The sequence below is a fragment of the Nelumbo nucifera genome, chromosome 2, assembly GCF_055504915.1.
Source record: "Nelumbo nucifera cultivar China Antique chromosome 2, China Antique-T2T, whole genome shotgun sequence".
Taxonomy (NCBI): Eukaryota; Viridiplantae; Streptophyta; class Magnoliopsida; order Proteales; family Nelumbonaceae; genus Nelumbo; species Nelumbo nucifera.
In genome coordinates this window covers 30380659-30402113 of record NC_142650.1, presented here as the reverse complement: position 1 = coordinate 30402113, position 21455 = coordinate 30380659, and the positions used below count along the sequence as shown (strand labels likewise).

Genomic DNA, 21455 nt, shown 5'->3' with positions numbered 1-21455 from the left:
AGAGATATGAAAGAACCTTCCAAGGGAGACCCGACATATACCAAATGGATGCAAGAAAACTACTTGGTTATGACATGGCTGTGTAATTCTATGCAGCCTCATATTAGCCGGAATTATTTGTGGGCAAAGACAGCTAAGGAGATATGGGATGTTATGAAAGAAACTTACTCCCAACCCCTTAATGTTGCCAGAGCATATGAATTGAAATGTGAAGTGAACACCCTTAAACAAGGAGAGAAACTGGTATTGGTCTACTTCTCTACCTTGAAGTCCCTGTGGCATGAGATTGATCACTTAGAGACTCTTGAGTGGGAGAGTCCCAAAGATGCTCAGACCCATAGAAAGCACATCGAGACAAACAGAGTGTTTGAGTTCCTGGCGGGACTGAACTCAGAATATGATATTGTGAGGCAGCAGATTTTGACTAGAGACAGTGTGACTCTCTCTCAGGCTTACTCATTTGTACACAGTGAAGAAACCAGAAGGAAGGTTATGATGCAACCCATATCAGCCTTTGTAGCGGCTACACCCAAATCAGGGGGTGATTCAGAGAAGGACAAGAGGAAGGAAGACAAGAAGGATGTAGTATGTGAACATTGTAAGAAACCCAAACATACAAAAGAGACATGTTGGAAACTGCATTCCCACTTGGTTCCTGCGAAGTTAAGAAACAAGAAGGGCACTGCTCATGTAGCCATGAACACTGATTCAACATCCTCATCTGGCACAAAAGGAACATCTTTGGAGACCTTAGCTGTAGTTCGGGCTGCACTAATACAGCTAGAAAAGGAGGTTGGAAATTCAGCTCAGCCACCGCAGCCTCCATCAGCCCCTGTCACATCTGCCTTCGCCCATTCAGGTACTCGAGCTTCAGCCTATCATGCCTCAGCTCCAGGTACTACTGAACCTTGTTGGGTAATAGACTCAGGTGCATCTGATCACATGACTAGCTTGCCTTCACTGTTTACTACTTACCATTTGTCTTCTGGTAGAGATAAGGTATCTATTGCTGATGGCTCCCTGGTTCCTATTTCTGGGAAGGGTGACATCAAGCTTTCAGATACTATCTCCCTATCATCTGTTTTGCATGTGCCTAAGCTTGATACTAACCTTCTTTCAGTCAGTAGTATTACCAAGCATATGAACTGCTCAGTAACCTTCTTCCTTGACCGATGTGTTTTTCAGGACTTGGAGACGCAGAAGGTGATTGGGACTGGCCATGAGACGAATGGGATCTATCTGCTTGGGGAGCGGTTTCGTCAGGGAGAGTCAGTAGAGAAGTTGTTTTTTGTTTCTAAGAGTGTGAGTCCGGCTATGCTTTGGCATAACCGATTAGGTCATTTGTCTTTTCGATCTTTACAGAGTTTGTTTCCTACTTTATTTGAGTCTATTGAGTTGTCTCAGCTACAGTGTGAAAGTTGTGAGTTTGCTAAGCATTGTAGAAAGCCTTATTTATTGAGTAATAAAAGGAGTGATAATTCTTTTGATATTGTGCATACTGACGTTTGGGGGCCTTATCATATCCCTTCCATGGGTGGGTACAGATATTTTTTGTTATTTGTTGATGACCATACCCGCTTTTCTTGTGTTTATCTCATGCGTTCACGAGATGAGGTACCTTCCTTGACCCAAAATTTTCACCAAATGATCCTAACCCAGTTTGATGCCAAGATCAAAGTTCTCCGATCTGATAACGCAAAGGAATACTTTGCTAAATCATTGACATCTTATCTTCTTCATCATGGGGTTATCCACCAGAGCCCTTGCCCTCATACACCTCAGCAGAATGGAGTTGCCGAGAGGAAGAATAGGCACATTTTGGAAGTGGCTAGAAGCCTCATGTTTACTTCCAATGTCCCTATTCGCTTCTGGGGGGACGCTATCCTCACGGCGGTATACCTTATTAATCGGGTCCCTTCCAGGGTCCTTGATATGCAATCTCCTTTTTCGCTTCTACACCCACGTGAGGACTTGTTTTCTATTCCCCTTAAGACATTCGGTTGCACTTGCTTTGTTCAGCTTCTCGGACCCCATTCCTCCAAGTTCGAACCCAAAGCCTCCAAATGCATCTTCCTTGGTTATGCACAAACTCAAAAGGGTTATTGCTGTTATGATCCTGTCTCCGGGAGGAAGTTTGTCTCCATGGATATCACTTTCTTTGAGGGGACGCCCTATTATCCTCGGGTTGCCCCTCAGGGGGAGAGTATTGAGAGTGGGGGTTTGAGTTCTTGTCTTCAGGGGGAGAGCAGTGAGAGTGGGGTAGTTCCTTTACCTATTCCATTGGGTGATGAGAACTGCAATGGTGAGGGTGGTCCGAGGGATTAGGAGTTGAGGGAAAGCTGCAATGGTGAGGGTGGTCAGAGGGATCAGGAGTTGAGGGTTTATCACAGGCGGTGCAGGCAGGTTGATCCTGATCATCAGCAGTCCAGACCAGCTCCAATCTCATATGCAACTCCAGGTCCAGATACTTCAGTCCCAGAGCCCACAGAGACTTCCCCTACAGATGATCTTGACCTTCCAATTGCAATCCGTAAAGGGAAACGCCATTGTACCACATCCACAGCCCACTGTATTTCCCATTTTTTATCCTATGATCGCCTATCTCCTACCTACAAGTCCTACCTTAGCTCCATTTCCAATGTCCCTATTCCAAGAATAGTGCAAGAAGCCCTATCCGTCCCTGAATGGAAAGATGCAATGCAAGTTGAGATGGATGCTCTGTTGAAGAACAACACCTGGGAGGTAGTTGATTTGCCAAAAGGAAAGAAACCAGCTGGATGCAAATGGGTATTTACGGTGAAGCATAATACAAATGGATCTATTGAGAGGTATAAAGCTCAGTTAGTTGCAAGAAGGTTTACACAGACTTATGGCATAGATTACTTGGAGACATTTGCACCGGTAGCCAAGATGACTACTATTTGAGTTCTCTTGTCCCTTGCAGCAAGTCACACTTGGCCTTTATACCAAATGGATGTGAAAAATGCCTTTCTGAATGGAGATCTGCAGGAAGAAGTTTACATGCGTTTGCCACCTGGCTTCTATGATGCAGAAGTAGGTAAGGTCTGCCGGCTCAACAAGGCTTTGTATGGTTTGAAACAGTCACCTAGGGCTTGGTTCGATAGATTCAGACTAGCACTTGTGAAGTTTGGATATGTACAGGCCCAGTCAGATCACACCCTATTCATCAAGAGGGTGGAGTCCTCTTTGACACTGTTGGCAGTATATGTTGATGATATTGTGGTCACAGGGAATGATAGCCATGAGATTGAGTCTCTTAAACAGCTTCTTCACCAAGAATTTGAGGTGAAGGACCTTGGTGTACTCCGGTATTTCTTGGGTATTGAGGTTGCTAGATCCAAACAGGGGATCTTTATATCTCAGAGGAAATATGTCCTAGACCTGTTGGCAGAAACTAGAAAGTTAGGTGTCAAGCCTGTAGATACACCAATTGAACAGAATCACAGGATTAGTGCCGAGAGTGGGGAGTTTCTTGAAGACAAAGTTACGTTCCAGCAACTGGTAGGAAAGCTCCTATATCTCTGCCTCACTCGGCCAGATATTACTTATGATGTTAGTGTTGTCAGCCAGTACATGCATTCTCCTAGAACCACACATCTTCTTGCGGCAGAAAGAATCTTAGCCTACTTGAAGAGATGCCCAGGTAGGGGTATACTTTTCAAGAACAACAATCACATGAAGGTGGAGGTTTATACTGATGCAGATTGGGCTGGGAGTGTTGATGACAGAAGGTCTACCTCGGGATATTGTGCCCTTGTGGGAGGAAACCTTGTCTCCTGGAGAAGTAAGAAACAAAGTGTGGTCTCCCGGTCAAGTGCTGAAGCAGAATACAGTCCATGGCCAATGGAGTGGCTGAAATCCTATGGCTAAGATCTCTACTTGAGGAGTTGGGTATTGAGTATGAGAAGCCCCTGATGCTATACTGTGATAATCAAGCCGCCATTAATATAGCACATGATCCGGTACAGCATGACAGAACCAAACACATTGAAGTTGACCGTCATTTTGTGCGAGAGAGGGTCTCATCTCAAGAAGTATGCCTCCCTTACATCACATCCAGTATGCAACTAGCCGACATTCTTACTAAAGCCGTATCAAGAAAGAAGCTAGAGGCGGATCTATCCAAGTTGGGAATGATGAACATATACTCCCAACTTGAGGGGGAGTGTAGAGAACATTGATGTGGGCCCCACAGCTGTGGTACCACTCTGTCCGTAGGGTAGAATGTATCTAGTCACAGCTGTGGTTATTTTGTTGTTCTGTTATTTCTAGTTTCAGTTTTATATTGGTTGTTGTTTGTTAGTAGCTATGATGTAAACACCAAGGGCAGATATGTCCTTTCATGTAACTAGCATAACCTATATATATTAACTTAAAGTGGCGGCGGCAGAATATTGACATTCTGTTATTCTCCTCAAAATCTGTGTTCTATTGCTCTTCCATCTCTCTTTCTTCTACATCTTCTTCACTTTCTCTTCTCATCGAACCTAAAATCTCTTAGTGATCAAGACTGAATAGCAGTCTTGAAAACCTACATAATTGTTCTTTCTCGGAGGTGTAAAAGTGATGATTCCTCTATTAGTTTAATGGCTTACAAGATGAAGAGGAAGTATGACAAGTATTGGGAAAATGTCAATAATATCAACACCATGTTATTCATTGCAGTTGTTCTTGACCCCCGATGTAAATTGGAGTATGTGTTGATACTGCTAAAGTGCTAAAAGAGAAGGTGAGACAAGTTTTGACTTCTATGTATGAGTTTTATAGTTCAAGCGAGTCATCTCCTAATATTCACTCAAGTAATCAATCTCAGGATCCAAATGATATGGAAGTTGAGAATGTGGAGGATGTTGCTGATTTCATAAATTCATTATTTAACAAGCAAAAATCGGGCCAAGGAACTGTAGAGAACAAAACAGAATTGGATATATATTTAGGGGAGGAATGTGAAGATCTGAAAAGTAAATCATTTGACATATTGGATTGGTGGAAAACTAATTCCTCTAAATATTGGGTGCTTTCTTTGATGGCTCGGGATTTATTAGCTATGCCTATGTCTACAGTTGCATTTGAGTTGGCTTTTAGCACCGGAGGTTGTGTGCTTGATTCATTTCGTAGTTCTCTAACTCCAAGAATGGTAGAAGCTATCATTTGTGGACAAGATTGGTTGCGAACGTCACACGGTTATCTTTATGTAGAGGAGAGCTTAGATGAGCTTGAAAATATGGAATCAGGTAAAGTTTGTGTTTTTCAATTTTGTTTTTATTGTTTATTTTATTTTGTTATAATAATTCTAATTTGCATTTGTCTTTTTATTGCAGAAATGACATCCTTGATCAAGGCGCATCCTCTTGTCAACATTGATAATTAAGTGGTTGAGTAGTTATGGAACTTGTGTTTATGACTGTGGTTGTGGTTGTGAAACTTGTTTTTTTTTTTTTTTTTTTTTTTTTTTTTTTTTTTTTTTTTATGGTTATGGACTTGTATTTGTGGTTTTTATGGATTATGGTTATGGACTTGTATTTGTGGTTTTTTATGGATTATGGTTATGGAATTTTCATTTGTCTTTTTTACTCTTATTACTATGTCTTGGTTATTACTTTGGATTGGTTAATAAACCAACAAATGGTTTGGCTGATTCCCTAGCCAAAGCTCTGCACCTCTCTCTCTCTCTCTCAAGCATAAGAGAGTAAAGATGGTTAAGTTCTCTAAGCAGTTTGAGGGTCAGCTTGGACCCTCTTTTTATGGCCATCATCACAGAGAGCATGGACCAATCCAAGTACTCTCTCTCTCTCTCTCATCTCTATATATGTAATTATATTTGTATACTGATGTTTTGTATGTGATGTTCATTAGGTTCATAAGAAGCTGGCTTCTTTGGATAGTAATGGGGACATGTATGAGACTGAACTGCTGGAGCAGTTCAATAAAAAGAAGCTACATCATGCCGAGAAAATGATCAGAGGAGCTTTCACTGAGCTCTATAAAGGGTTGGGTTACCTGAAAACTTACAGGTATATCATGTCAAAGCTTAAGCCTGCATGATGTAGCTTGCTTTTGTAAAGTAGGGCACTGCTACTATAATTATAAATAAAAAAAATAAATTTCTGATTGGGGTTGAAGTTTTGACAGAACTGATGAGATTTATATAAATTCTGTATTGTTCTTGCAGGTTACTGAGGAACAAGTTCTACCCATCTATCTCAAAGTGGTTGAGATATCTAACTTGTATGGTTGTATTTGGTGAAACATTTTATGCAAATACATATCTAACTTGTATGGTTGTATTTGCACGCTTCACACATGTAATTAGGCTTTGATTTGTAAGTAAATAACCATTTAAACTTGCTAATAAAGCTCACTATGGTGCAGGAGGTCAAGTTAGCTGATGAAGTTGAGGAGCCTTTTATTAAGCACTTTGCTGAAGATGACCGAAGAAAGGCCATGAAATATCTTAAGCCACACCAGCGTAAAGAATCTCATGCTGTAACCTTCTTCATTGGTAATAATCTTCATCTAGATTTTTTATTTTTTATTTTTTGTGATAACTTGAGAATATATTTTGTTAGGATGGATTAGTGGCAAAACTAGAAAAGATAAGTCAAATGAAAGTATTTATAGAGATTTACAAAAGCCAAATAGGTGGAAGTAGACTAAGATGGTTTTCGTGGAAAGAAGATAGTCTACCTAACTAGTAAGATAGGGGCAGCCAGGCAGGCCAAAAAGAACACTAGTTAAGGTAATGAGAAATGATTTTTGAACTTAGCCAATGATATTATATAGTCCACGAAAAGAGGTTCAGATGAGTAAAGTGGAGGTTCAGATGTTAAGATGGATTAGTGGCAAAACTAGAAAAGAAGGGTATACAGCACAAACAGTTAAATGTTTTTGCACTTGATTTACGTATATGCTTTTTTTATCAGCATAATTTATGTGTATGCTTCAAACTCAAAAACAAAGAAGCAATAAAAGGAAAGAAAAAGAAGGGTATACACCACAAACAATTAAATGATTTCTTCTTTCAGACCAATAAAAAGCATTTAACTAATTGTTAAAACTGGAAGGATAAAAGGAGTAAGACCTGTGATTTATTTCCTCATTGCTGATAGAGAATATGATAATCAAATTCTTGCCCAGCAACAAGAAGAATCAAATAAGTTCTACATCTCTTTCAAAGTAACAAGGCAATTATCTATATCCATCTCTGTCTCTCTCTCTCTCTCAACAGTAAGATTTCAGAAATAGAGGTAAACTTTGATCTATGTAATTGAGTTGTTCTCAACTAGTTAGTGTGAGTTTGTTTTACACTGGCTGGTTCAGAATCTAGATAAAGGAGGGTTGCATTAGATTGGCTGGGGATACTAAAATTCATGATTTTTTTTGGATTTTTCAAAGATGTAGACCATAAATTTAGGAACTTTTAACATATTTTAGGCTTTTTGTTTAAAAAGAATAAAATTGTTCACAAGTTATGCTGTTTTTCCCCCTTTTTTTTTTAATTTTGAGGGCATAAAAAAACCGAAAAACCGAACCACAGTTAACCGGTTGCATCGGTTCGGTTTCAGTTTGGTTAACTGCAAAAGCTAAACATATTGGTTCGGTCCAGAAATGCACCCCACGGTTCGGTTAACCGAACCATGAGCATCCCTAGGTCCAATTAGATTTGAGTCCTATAATGGTTATAGGTATTTTGTTATTTTTGTTGATGACTGTTCAAGAATGACATGGATTTATTTAATGAAAGAAAGGAGTGAATTATTTTCCATTTTCCAAAAGTTTCATGGTGAGATATGTACACAATTTGGTGTTCCAATTAAAATTCACTGTTCAGATAATGGTAGAGTATTTCCTTACTTCATTTCAGCAGTATTTGGAATAATATGGCATTATTCATCAGACATCCCATGCATACACTCCTCAACAAAATGGGGTGGCTGAGAGGAAGAACCGACATCTACTTGAAACAACTCGGTCTCTTCTTCATCATATGAATGTTCCTAAACGTTTTTGGAGTGATGCAGTGCTTACCATTTGTTTTCTCATTAATTGCATGCCCTCGTTCATTCTTGACGGTCATTCTCCGGTCTCCATTTTGTTTCCCACTTTGTCTCCATATCCCTTGACTCCCAGGATCTTCGGGTGTGTGTGCTTTGTTCATAATCTAGGTCCTGGTTTAGACAAGTTGGATGCACGCTCCATTAAGTGTATCTTTCTTGGCTACTCTAGGACTCATAAAGGGTATAAATGCTACAACCCCATTAATCGGAAGTCATGTGCCTATCCTGATGTTACATTCTTTGAGTCTGTCTCGTACTTCTTCCAGTTGATAATTCCATTCCTGTTGTTCCCGCTGTGACTGAGTCTCCACCTCCAATGCAGGATCATACTGAAAGACCACCATCCATCAAGTGTATACTCACCGACAAAGACCAGCCCCTCCTCCAACTTCTACTTCGTCTGCAGATCTAGTTTCTTCTACACCCGAGTTGCCTTCTAACCTTGACCTTCCTATTGCATTGCAGAAAGGTAAATGTAGTTGCATTCTGCATCCCATATCCAATTATGTTTTTGTCTCTCACCTTTCCGCTTCACATCGCCAATTTGTTTCTCTGTTATCTTCTGTGTCTACACCTAAGGATGTCCAGGAGGCTCTTACCTCACCAAGGTGGCGTAAAGCTATGGAAGAGGAACTCTCTGCCCTTAATCACAATCATACGTGGGAACTCACCAATCTTCCCCCAGGTAAGCATGTTGTTGGTTGTAAATGGGTGTATACTATTAAATATCTACCAGATGGGAGAGTGGAACGGCTGAAAGCCCGTTTAGTTGCCAAAGGGTATTCTCAACTATATGGTATAGATTATGTGGAAACATTTTCTCCTGTTGCTAAGATTGGCTCAGTACGTGTGTTGATTTCCTTAGCAATCATGAATGGTTGGCCTCTATTTCAGCTCGACATTAAAAATGTCTTCCTCCATGGTGATCTTCTAGAGGAAGAGTGTACATGGAGCAATCACTAGGGTTTGTTGCTCAAGAGGAGGATGGTAAGGTGTGTAAGCTCAAGAAGGCAATCTATGGGCTCAAAATAGTCTCCCCGTGCTTGGTTTGGCAGATTTAGTGAAGTAGTGAAAGAGTTCGGAATGAGACAATGTCAAGTTGACCACTCAGTGTTTAGCTATGATTCTAAAGTCGGGAAGATCTTGCTATTGGTTTACGTGGACGACATAGTCATCACTGGCAATGATAGACTTGGGATTGATAGACTGAAGGTCTTTCTATAAGATCACTTCCAGACAAAAGATCTTGGGAAGAAGTATTTCTTGGGTATAGAAGTTGCTAGATCGAAGCAAGGCATAAACCTATGTAAGAGGAAATATGTCCTTGACCTATTGGAAGAAACAGGGCTATCAGGTACTAAGCCAGTCGAAACTCCCATGGAACAAAATGTGAAGTTGGGCAGTGATACAAGTGAATTATTTGATGATCCCAGAAGGTATAGAAGGCTAGTGGGAAAACTTAATTACTTAACAATTACTAGACCAGATATCTCATTTGCTATCAGTCTGGTAAGCCAATTCATGCAAAGTCCTCGAGTTCCTCACTGGGATGCAATCCTTAAAATTGTGTAGTATTTGAAGGGGGCTCCAGGCCGTGGGTTACTGTACAAGCCAGGAGGTAGTCTCAAATGGCTATATAGATGCAAATTGGGCAAGCTCAGTATCTGACAGAAGATCCACTACAAGTTATTGCACCTTTCTTGGAGGAAATCTGGTGATATGGAAGAGCAAGAAACAAATTGTTGTAGCAAGGAGTAGTGCAGAAGCATAACAAAGGGCCATGGCACACACTACATGTGAACTAGTGTGGTTGAAAAATCTTTTGCAGGAAGTCGAGTTCTCAATAAGCAAACCCATGAAACTATACTGTGACAACCAAGCTGGCAATTCACATCTCATCCAATCCAGTTTTTCATGAGGACTAAACACATAGAGGTAGATTGCCATTTTGTAAGGGAAAAAGTCCTTAATGGTGTCATAAGTATAGAGCATGTAAGAACAGGTGATTAGTGGGCAAACTTGTTCACAAAAGGGTTGAGTTTGGGAAGAGTGAACTATATATGTAACAAGCTGAGACTATATGACATATATTCTCCAGCTTGAGGGGGAGTGATAGAGTCAGCTAAGAAAAGGTATTTCAGTCTTTTCATCATAAGTTAAGATGTGTTGTATGTTTGATACTGTGTTAAGTCACATGTCCCATACTTAAGTATGAGCATATTTGACATTGTACCTTGTTTTGGCATATATATGGTTAGGAATGGCAATGGGGCGGGTTTGGGGCGGGGCACCCCCTCCCCATCCCCGCCTCGAAGTCACGATACCTTGCTCCGTACCAACCCCATCCCTAGTGGCGGGGCGGGGCATCCATTCCCCATCGGGGATGGGGAATCCCCGAATTTTCCCCGTTTCAAGGCAATTACTTAAAAATTATCTATTTTATGTACAATTTATACATAGGACATAGGAATTTGGGGGTATTTTAGAATTGAATTATAATACTTTAGGGGTAATTCAAAAATAAAATTATGGGATCTTAGGATTTTAAAAATTTAGGGAAAACTTAGAGATATTTTAAATATCAATATTAAACCTAGAGATATTTTACTAATTTACCTTCGGGTTCGGGAAATTATATACAAAACCCATCCCCGTCCCTGCCCTGTCCTTGTTTAAGGGTCGGGGAAAACACACCCCATTTGGAGCGAGGTGGGGCGGGGCCCCGGTTTTACGGGGGAAATTGCCATCTCTATATATGGTCGGCTGGGAGGGTCTCTCTGACTTCTTAGTTCGACACTTCTTCCTTCTCTCCTCTCTTTCTCTCTTCTCTATTTCTGAAACTGGTTCAACTGAACTATTATCACACATCTAGCTTTGCAAGAAAGGAAAATGATCCCTATGGATCTCAAAATGAAAAAAAAAAAAAAAAAAAAAAAAAACTGAAGAATCCCAAGGAATATACACATGTAGTTTTCATTTTCCTTATCTTTTCAATAAATTCTTTTACCATCTACAAAAAGGTACAACATGAGAATAGATTTAAAAGGCAAGTATTTGAGACCAAAAATGACTTTAATAGTTACTACTAGTTATATGAAAATTTAGCAAAGCATTATTTAAAATCAATTAAGAGAAATGCAAGGTGACCATGCAGTTTTTTAAGAAATATCTGATTTTATTAATAAAAAAGATGATGAGTGATTGAGTGCATTACAAGCTATTAAATTTGACCCACAGCCAGCATCCTCCTATCCCCTCTACCATTGGCCCACTATGAGTGCCTTGAAGCACGTCAGAGCAGCAACTTTCATGGCTTTGAAACCCATAGCGGTAGACCTCATTGGGAACATATTCCATGCCTGAAGCCACCACCTCAATTATAAGAGATTAATCAGCAAGACAAACTTCATACAAACCAAAGACAAGTAATCTCTTCTTAACCTCCACCATTCCCTCCTCAAAATTGATTATAGCGAGTGTGGTCACTGATAAAGGGAATCGTGCCCTTTAGACTTCTAGAATCATTTAACACAAATATATACGATCTTAGATTATTTCCTCCTAAATACTCCGGAGTGATCTTTCAAAATACCTTCTTATGAGAGATATCATGTGGGCCCACTTAGGCAGTAGTTTCTCATAAGGCACAAAACCTCTCCGGCTCTCCCACACCACTGTCAGAACCTTAAATGGACAATTTTGGAGTGAGACTCATGATCCGCCAGACAGAGAAGCACCACCTACATCCACCATGCACCCCTGAGCTAGCTAAAAGATTTGGTACACCTAGCCATGGAATTTTCTGGGCTCCCACCTTAAGAGTCACATCAAAATCCACATCTCTGCCATCTACTGGATCAATGGACCTCCTATGCCTGTTAGGCAACTCTCCAGCCAAATCATTCCATATCTTCTAAGGGGTACCCCAGCAACCTGGGAATCTATAAAACTCAGCCCACTTCCACCCTCACTCTACAACACCACCATTCATAATGTATAGATTTGACCATTGGCCCCAAATTCATCACTCAGGGAATAAAGTGAAGGTTATTACCCTAACTAAGGATAAAAAAATGAGTCAATCTTAAACCAGATAAGATTATTTGCATCAACTTTTACAATCTCCCTCCCGAAAGGGCATTACCAATCACAGCAGAAGTACATATATTCCATATGTGATGCAGGACTATGAAGATCCCCTCTCACCATCTCACATAGCCAATGGGGGCTTCAATTGAACCAAGAAAAAGGCTCCACATCCCGAGCTCAAGCAACAGCCTGTTGGACAACTTCCAGCCATGATTTAAGATATCTAGAACCTCAGTTTCTAAAGTATGAACTATGAAGGAAATCTCCCTCCCTGAATCTCCTCACGTCAGGTTTGCAGTGATATACCAAACCAATGAACACACCCACTCCTCAACATCTTCAATCTCTGGGTAAGACTCTACAAATCTTCCAACCAAAAACCTATCAAGAAATGCCACTCAGCTACCCTGTCACTGGATGCCATTACTCTGCTAGCCAACCCTATGACTGAAACAAAGCCAATCCAGATTCCTTGATGCCTGGGGGAGACAGCATTAGAAGATTTTCTCTTAGACATTGCAAGCCCTTATTTTCAGTTGTCTTTTTTCAGTTAAAATCTATCTTGAGAGGATATATTCAGCATCAAAGTCTTATTGTTCATATGCTTTTGCAAGTTGGTACCTAATTATATGAGATTCCTTTCGTGAAGAACCCCTAATCATCCCGACCAGAAAAAAAAGTTCCAAAAGCTTTATATATGAACCAAGCAAAATTAAGTACACCATGACCACACGATAAAAGACATACATAATAATCTCATCACAAAATATAACCAGCATTGTATGATACCCCAGGACATACTATATATATATATATATATATATATATTATTACCTAAAACTTAGTAGTTAGTATCGTCAAATACTACAAATTTGAAAATATCTATTCATAGGAAACCTGCATGCCACCAAAACATGAGAAACAGAAAAGAATACAAACACTTCCAGAAAAGATTAAGATCTCAACTTCCCAACACATCATCATCCAAGCTTCACCTCAACTTTCTAACTAATAAAGATAATTCTTACGGATAATTTTGATCCGTTGATAACCAGGTCTTGGAGGCCTCTTCTTATGAATGGCTGGAGATTGTAAGATAGCTGCAGTAACAAATGCACACAAGCTGTCAATTAAGTAAACAGGTATGCAGTACGGTACATTCATCTAGGAAGCTATACACAGTTCAACTGAATGTGAAATAATCTGATCACCTTATTCAGTTTCAACTTAAATGTGTCATTTGTAATTTATTAATTGGGACAGTTAGTTTAATAATATGAGGTATGAAGTACAGTACATTCATCTAGGAAGTTATACACAATTGAACTAATTGTCAAGATGCTAGTATACAAAATTCTAAATACTAGAATAAACAGAAACCTTTAAATAGAAAAAGACAGAAACCAAGTATAAGGAATTTACATTATCACAGCTACTATTACACTCTAGCGTTGCTTCCCAGGCAATCGTGCCCTTTCTAATGTCAGCACATTTAGGTTCTGATTTGTTTATTTGGTTATTGGATCCAACTAAACGAAATCAAATAGCATAGTTTACATGTGAGATGCATGTGTAAAAACTAGTAATGTGAAGTCTGTATATCATTCTCATCCTAGGTGGTCCCTTAGGCAAAAGATTTGAAGAAGCCAAAGAGAGAGTGGCTTATTGCAAAGTACTTGATTAATCGACTTAGAAATCCATGATTTGAGTACCAAATTGGAACTGAGGTTCTGGGATCCAAGTATGAATCATGAGTTATACTTCAAAAGATTTGATGAAACAAATTATTTTTGGCTGAGTAAAAGGAGGACAACCAAGGTTTAAATAGCTTAATTGCTTCCACTAATGTGGAAAGTATTGGGTGGCCATAGGTGGACAGGGAAGCAATGAAGTAGCAACAATGCAAGGTTTAGTAGAAGAAAATAAGAGGGCCCTACTAAAGAAAAGGATATGGAGCAAAGTGGGAGGGATGTTCTTTGAGTTCTGGTTGGAGTTGTTATTTGTTTCTGGAGGGTGCAAATAGTCGGTTAACATTTGAAGGTGAGGAGCTATGTTGTCCGCTCTAATGTTTGGTACCGGGTGTTTGGTGCTCGCTCTGGCTTTTGTTCAGATGCAGCAGGTGAAGTTGGTAGGTTCCTTTTGGGTGGTTTCTGGGATTTGGGTGGTGTTTGCCCGTGGATCTGTATTGTATTTTCTATGCTCTAAGGCCTCCTTGTTGGGAGTTTACTATTTGGAGTTGGCTTCTTTTTTCTCCTCTGTATCTTCCCCTCTTCCATGCACCTTGTATATTTTTTATTTTTATCAAATAAAAAATTCATTCTCAATAAACTGAAAGATGAAGAAAAACATGATCTTAATGAGAATTCTTACTATATGCCCCATCCTGTCCACGAAACCATTGCCTGCTGAAAACAAAATCCTTTTTGGATTTCCACCTGAAATAGTGTGATATTTAAGTAATACGTGAAGACCAATGGAAATGAAAAAGGTTCTCGACAACCTTCCTGAATAGAATATAATTATACTCGCTGGTCACTTAACTACTACATCTTATTTTAAAAGAAAAGAATATCCATAAGTAAAAACTTACTGATTTAGGTAATTTGGGTCATATATCCCATACACAACATCATAGTGCCCATTTACAGAATCTACAAGCTCTAAGTCACCTGTCAAAATATCCCACCTGCAAATATCATTCTTAGAGGGACTTAAGTAGCCTCTTCACTTCAAAAAAGAGAAAAGAAAATCAAGAAATTTATTTAACTTACTCATATCTCTTATGTCGGTCAAGGCTCAAAACCACTTCAAAGACTGTATCCGCATCCGCATCAACAACACCAACAGACTTTAAGAGGACATCTTTACCACTCTACATAGAGTAAAAAGGTTTTTCGAAGAAAATGTTGATGGTTATAGGATATATAATAAAAACCACAGGGATCAGACATTGAGATAAATGCAGGTAGCTAGATACACAATGTGGTATCTTTTTTTTTTTTTTTGATCAGCAACAGAAATTTGATTCATTAGAATAAAAAGTAGAGATACAACAAAGAGTTGTGGGCACAAAACAAAGCCCAAACAGAAACTATTCACTATTTACAGAATTGCCCAGAACATAGATTGTCTTTGAGTTCCTTGCTTTGCAAGACCATCAGCCAAACTGTTTGCAGATCTCCTTATCCACCTTATTTGGATCATCATGTCTTTAGAAATCTGCTTGAAACTCCTGAATTCATTCCTTAACTTCCATATGATTCCTTCCCCTTTTTTCAGCCAGCCCACAACTACTTTTGAATCACCTTCAATAATCAGCTTAGTAATCCCTATTTCTTTAGCTTTCTCTACTCCATAGACTGCCACAATGTGGTATCTATGACATATTCTTCCATTTGCATCTAGTATCAACTGTGATCTACAAACCATTTTATGTTCAAATAAGTTTTAGCAAAGCTCCTTATCTACAAGTTTTAACTTCTTTCCAACTGATGGTCTTAGCTTTTTGTTTTCTTCTGCAATTTCATGATTCTAGATATCTTTCAAATGCGAAATAAAATAAGTGTCCAAGTCCTTTTTTGATCAGCAAATGATTTCATTAAAGATGAAAATTAAAGATAATACAACTGTTGAAGATACAAGAACCCTTTGGTAACATTTTACAAGTTTGCCCAAAAAAGATTTTAACTATCAACTCTCTGTTTGGCTAATACGTCTGCTACCCCATTTGCAAACCTTCTCACCCAGCTGAAATGTGAATTCAATTGCTTTGCAATAACATCAATTACCCTGAAAGCGTGTTTGTATTTCCAAGGTACTGCCTTGAGCTGCTTTGCCCAATGGATGACTAATAAGTCACCTTCCACTTCCAAATCTCTAAGGCCAAGCTGCTGTGCTAATCTCAAGCCTTGTAACAATGCCAAAGTTTCTGCTTATATTGAATCTCCCATGCCGATTGGTCCTGAATACAAAACCGCCATTGAACCTTGATGGTATCTGATAACTCCCCCAATACCTGCTCTTCCTGGGTTGCCCATAGAGCTACCATCAAAGTTTAGCTTCAGTTTATTTACAGATGGGGGCTTCCAGTCCATTCTTACCTCATCAGTGTGTCTATCCGATTATGCCACTTCAGACCAAGTTCTAATAATATCCTTAACTGAATAGACTTTGAACATTTCCAATGTTTTTACCTAGTGAGCAGTTCTCACTGAAATAGCTTCCACAATCTCCTCCTTGGACCTGCTTTTCTCATTGAATCTGCTGTTTCTTTCCTCTCAGACTGTCCAAACCAAGGCAGCTCTTAAGCCCTCCAATTATTTTCCCTCTCTTTTCCTTGGGTCTCAGGAAGTTGGGGTTGAAAATGTTTTACCACTTCTTGCTGGAGGGAGGGGGGGTCCATCTGCAACCAAAGAGAGAACAGAAATATTCCCAAAGACAAACCACAAGAGGATAAAAGATTAATAAGCGAGGCAAGGATTCAGAACTAACCTTGCAAAGAAAACACATATGAGGAGAGAGGCAAGAGTTTGGCCTCCTTTTCTGTAGCATGTCACATGTGCTTCACTGGAAAAGATAACCCCCAGAATTGGGGCAAACTAGAAGATTAAAGAAGGAAGCACAAGAGAACAGGCCATCAGGGGAGGGGCTCCAAACTCTAGCATCAGGTGTGTTTCGGTCCAAGTAAACAGACTCCAAAGAAGACAATAAAGAAATGAGTGACAATAGGCTCAACTTGTAAGTTGTTAGGGAGAGGATAGGAAATTGTTGGCAAAGGGGCATGTCACCTACCCAAAGATCCACCCAAAAGAGGACTTTATTCCCACATGCCACATCAAAATGAATGAAGTTTAAGAATAAAGGGAGTACCTCTAATATTGCTTTCCACGCTGATTTTGAAGAAGTGTGAGAGTCCAACTTTGCATCCCAGACATTCTCCCCTAAACCTTGTATGCTTTCAATGACTTTGTGCCACAGCCTATCTCCTTCTAGGGGGAATCTCCAAAGCCACTTCCCTAGTAGGGCCATATTCCTCTTAGTCAGATTTCTAATGCCTAATCCACCTTATTCCTTTGATTCACATACTTGCTCCCATTTTATCAAGTGATCCTTTCTTTCCTCCCCCGACTCCCAAAGGAAGTCTCTCATAATCTTCTCTAACTGCTTAGCTATTTTGACTGGGATCCTAAAGGTGGATAGGTAATAAATACGTGCTAGACTGGATTTAATTAAGTTATTATTCCCTCTAAAGAAATATAGATCCTTTTCCACATAGCCAGTTTTTTACCAAATCTTTCTACGACTGGTTTCCAGAAACTCTCTGCTCTTGGGTTTCTTCCCAACGGTAGGCCAAGGTAATTTAGGGGCCACTCTTTCACCTCACAACCTAGGATTTGTGCCCATAGCTGAATGCTACCCTCTTCCAAATTGACTTTTAGACTTGAGATCTTTTGAAAATCTTTGACCAAATCTCTTAGTTTCCTTATTCTTTCCTCATTACAGTCTTCACAAAAAATTATTATGGCATCTGCAAACTGTAAATGGGACACCACCACCTCATTTCTTCCTACCCTCCATCCCCTGATCAGGTTGTCCAAATCAGCCTTGGTGATCATTTGGCTTAGGATTTCGGCAATTAGGGTGAACAAAAAGAGGGATAAGGGGTATCCCTGTCTCAAACCTCTTTTAGTTGGGAAAAAATCCCTAGCAACTCCATTTATTAAGATTGAGAAATGTACTGAGCTAATGCAACTTCTAATTCAATCCAATTCCTCCATCTTTCCCCCAAACCAATCTTCTCTAACAATCCAAGAAGGAAACTCCAGTCCACCATGTCATAAGATTTTTCTAGGTCTAATTTACAAATCAAGCCCTTTCTTGCTTTCTTCCTCTTTTCCTCCAAACACTCATTTGCCACCAAAATTTGATTCACTATTTTGCCTCCCATCCAAAAAGGCTCCTTGATATTGGGAAATCACTAACGATATGCAAGATTTCAACCTTCTAGCTAGGACTTTGGCAATGATTTTATATAAGCTTCCTATGAGACCAATGGTCCTAAAATCCTTTGAAACTTTTACTTCTTTTCTTTTAGGAATCAAAGCAATGAACATTGCATTTGATCCAAGTGAGATTTCTCCTTTTTCAAAAAATTCCTCAAAGACATCCAACAAAGCATCTTTTATGACTTCCCAACAATCTTGGTAAAAAGCCAATGAGAATCCATCTGGGCCTGGAGCTTTTGATCTTTCCATTGAAAACATCGCTTTATGGATCTCTTCCAGACTAAAATTCCTTTCTAAGAGACTTGAGTGAGTTGTAGGTATCCTGTCCCAATCTAGATCCAAACTTTCCCCATTTCTCCTTCCTAAGGTGGCAAAGATTGCTTTAAAATGGTCTACAAATATCTTAACAGCTTCCTATTCTCTGCTAAAAGTCTGTCTTGCAACCTCAATACCGGAGATTAAATTCTTTCTTCTTCTTCCATTTGCTAGTGAGTGGAAGAATTTTGTGTTGCCATCCTCCGCCAAGCAATCTGTCCGAGTCTCCTTAAGATTGATCTCTTCAATCCTTTTTGTAATTCTTTCCTTTAAATCCTCTAATCTTCTGAATGCTTGCTTGTTCCACTCTTTTATTCTCCCTTTGAGAAACTTAAATTTCCTGGTGAAGTTGAGTCCCTTGTTCTCCAAATTGATCCCACTTTCTGACCACCGTTCTTTAACGTTTTCAATAAATTTTGAATCTTCTAGACACATATTTTCAAATCTAAAGGGAGTGGGGGCCCCTTGATGGTTGGTCTAAGGTCACTCTAGGAAGCGCTTTCAGAACTAGGCTGCCCCAAAGGTCCTAATCTATTGAAAAAGGAACCTATCCAACTTAGAGCACACTGGATTCTCCTGAAAACTAGACCAAGCAAAGGTAGCTTGCAACGGGGGTAGTTCTTTTAGTTCCAAAGATTCCACCAAAGCATTAAATTTCCTCATGCTTGTGATTATACCTTGATTGGGGTTGTTTGTTTCACTAGTGTATCTAATGACATTGAAATCACCTCCGACACGCCAAGGACCAACCCACAAACCTCTAATTGCAGCTAAATCCTCCCAAAAATGTTCTCTTTCTCTATACCAGTTAGGGCCATATACATTTGTTAAGACTCATGCCCTACTATCACTTCCCTTTTGAACTTTACCGAGATTGAATATTGCCCAATGAGTTCCTCTTGGCTTTCCAATTCTCCATTTTCCCACATTGTAAGTATCCCTCTAGAGGCTCCCCAAGAGGGGGAAAAGTCCAGCTCAATTCCCTATAGCCCCAAATAATCCTTATCCATTTCCTGTCCACCTCTGAAAGTTTTGTTTCTTGGAACAACACTACATCTGGATATAACAAGAAGTGCCTAAATCCTCATGACAATAATCACAAAAAATGTCCATCTACACCTTTAAAGATTCTCCTCTCCTTTTTATGATAAAATAGAAAATTCTAAATTTAGGAAAAGATCCTACAAGAAATTCCAAAACAAGATTATATCCTGAATTTCATCTTAATTCCAAATTCCTCACCCTAGAAGAGATGAAAAAGCAGAAATCCTAATGATTTTAGAAAAGTGGAGAGGAATGATATTCCTTGATAGGGAAGGTGTCACCTGGTTCAAAATCTTCATGGATAGAGCCATCTACACAGAACAGAGAAGATCATGGAAAAATATGATTATTAGCCAGAAGAAAAAGGCTAGTAATGTAAAGTTTAGAAAATATTAAGGGTAGGTTCTGAGGCTTACAGGGTTATATGAGGAAAACAAGAGGCAAGTGATTTGAATCCCCCAAGGATGAGCACCGGGGTACTAGAAGTATCACTCAAGAACACTACAGGAGTTTGAAGGAAAAACCTCAGTTGCCAGATAGAAGATAACAGTGCACACTGACAATCCTAAGGAATCTACTAGACAAGGGGATGGGGTTCAAAAGAATAGACAGTTGTGGTGCTCATCAAAACTGCAGCAGTATCAGTGTGTTTGGTTGAGAGCAAGCCTGGACTATGGTAGAAATCTCTCATAATTTCTACATGGACCAAGATAGCTGATTGGGTGAACAGACCTACCTCTCCAGTTGTCAACAGTGATTAAGCCTTTTGCTGATAACAAAGCAATAGTTTTCACTACAAGGAGTAACCAAGAAATTGAATCCATGGCTATACAGTCAAAATGGGGACACATAACTGTAGCCAGATGGTGTCCGACAACTAATATGGTGGAGAGTGGCTATGCATCAACCACTGTTGAGATTGGAATAGTAGGTATTCCTTTCAACTTGTGGAAGAAAGATGTGCTAAGAAAAACAGGGGATTTATGTCGGGGCATCATCAAAATCTCCAAGAAACCAAGGAGATGAGCAAACTTTGAGTAGCATGGATAAATGTAGTTGGTGATACAGAAAGCTTTGGAAGCCCATTATCATGGATTGAGGCGTACTATATGGATACTATTGTCAATGGAAGCAGCACTACAGAGGGAGAAGCTAAAGGTTGAAGAAGTCGATGTAGAAGCAACAATGCCATGTGGCAATGTAGCAGTGGTTCAGTCTACTAGTGTTAGCTCTTAAACAAGAATAGTAATAGCAAGATTTACAGTGGGAAAGCTTCCTATAACGGGTTGAAGATGTTGATTGTTTGGAATTTTGGCTTTTGAAGAGGACCAAGGAGTATGAGGTACCCTCGGTATGGAGTTCATTGAGTGTCTTCAAGGAGTGTTTCTTGACAATTCCTCTATTGAATGCAACATTTGGTTGACTGACCCTTCTAGAAAATTCCTTTGTGCTTTCCTCCTTAATGCCCTTTCTTCCTAGCCTCCAAATGTTTATTTGTTTCTGGTAATGGTTGCGTTGAAGACACCAATCCCCCCCCCCCCATAAATAAGAGCTTTTTTATTGGGAGGTACTTTACCTTAATTACACTTGTGATGTTCTTCAAAGAAAATATTGGACTGGTACTTATCTCCTAATATGTGCTTCTTGAGTAAGGCAAGCTGTGAGACTACCTTTCACTTGTCAACCTCCTGCCAATTTGCCTCTAGAATCTGAAAGTTCTCTTAGAATGCAAGTAGAAACCTCCTACTCTCCTAGTGATATAAGGAGCCTATTCTTGGAACCTTTCCTCCCTCCACCAAAAAATTGAGGGAAGATCTTTTTTTCTGAAGAGTAAATAAAAAGATATTTCATTCAAAAAAAAAGTATTACAACCTTAATGGGTGTCAAGATGACACAATGAACTAATCACCATAAAAAATTCAAA

At 39.5% G+C, this 21455-nt stretch overlaps 1 protein-coding gene across 5 annotated transcripts in view; it reads right to left on the bottom strand.

Moving 5' to 3' along the window:
• LOC104603372 (ENHANCED DISEASE RESISTANCE protein (DUF1336)) overlaps positions 1–21455 on the bottom strand; it is a 116444-nt gene that overhangs the window by 50951 nt on the left and 44038 nt on the right. For all 5 annotated transcript variants that reach the window (XR_016082266.1, XR_016082265.1, XR_016082264.1 and 2 more), the window contains 4 exons: positions 14939–15039; positions 14758–14853; positions 14538–14602; positions 13196–13267 (listed from right to left, as the gene is read on the bottom strand). Coding sequence is in view for 2 of the 5 variants with exons in the window: in XM_088897312.1 (XP_088753438.1) it covers positions 13196–13267; positions 14538–14602; positions 14758–14853; positions 14939–15039 (334 nt within the window). In the remaining 3 variants the exon portion in view is untranslated. The remainder of the gene's footprint in view (positions 1–13195; positions 13268–14537; positions 14603–14757; positions 14854–14938; positions 15040–21455) is intronic.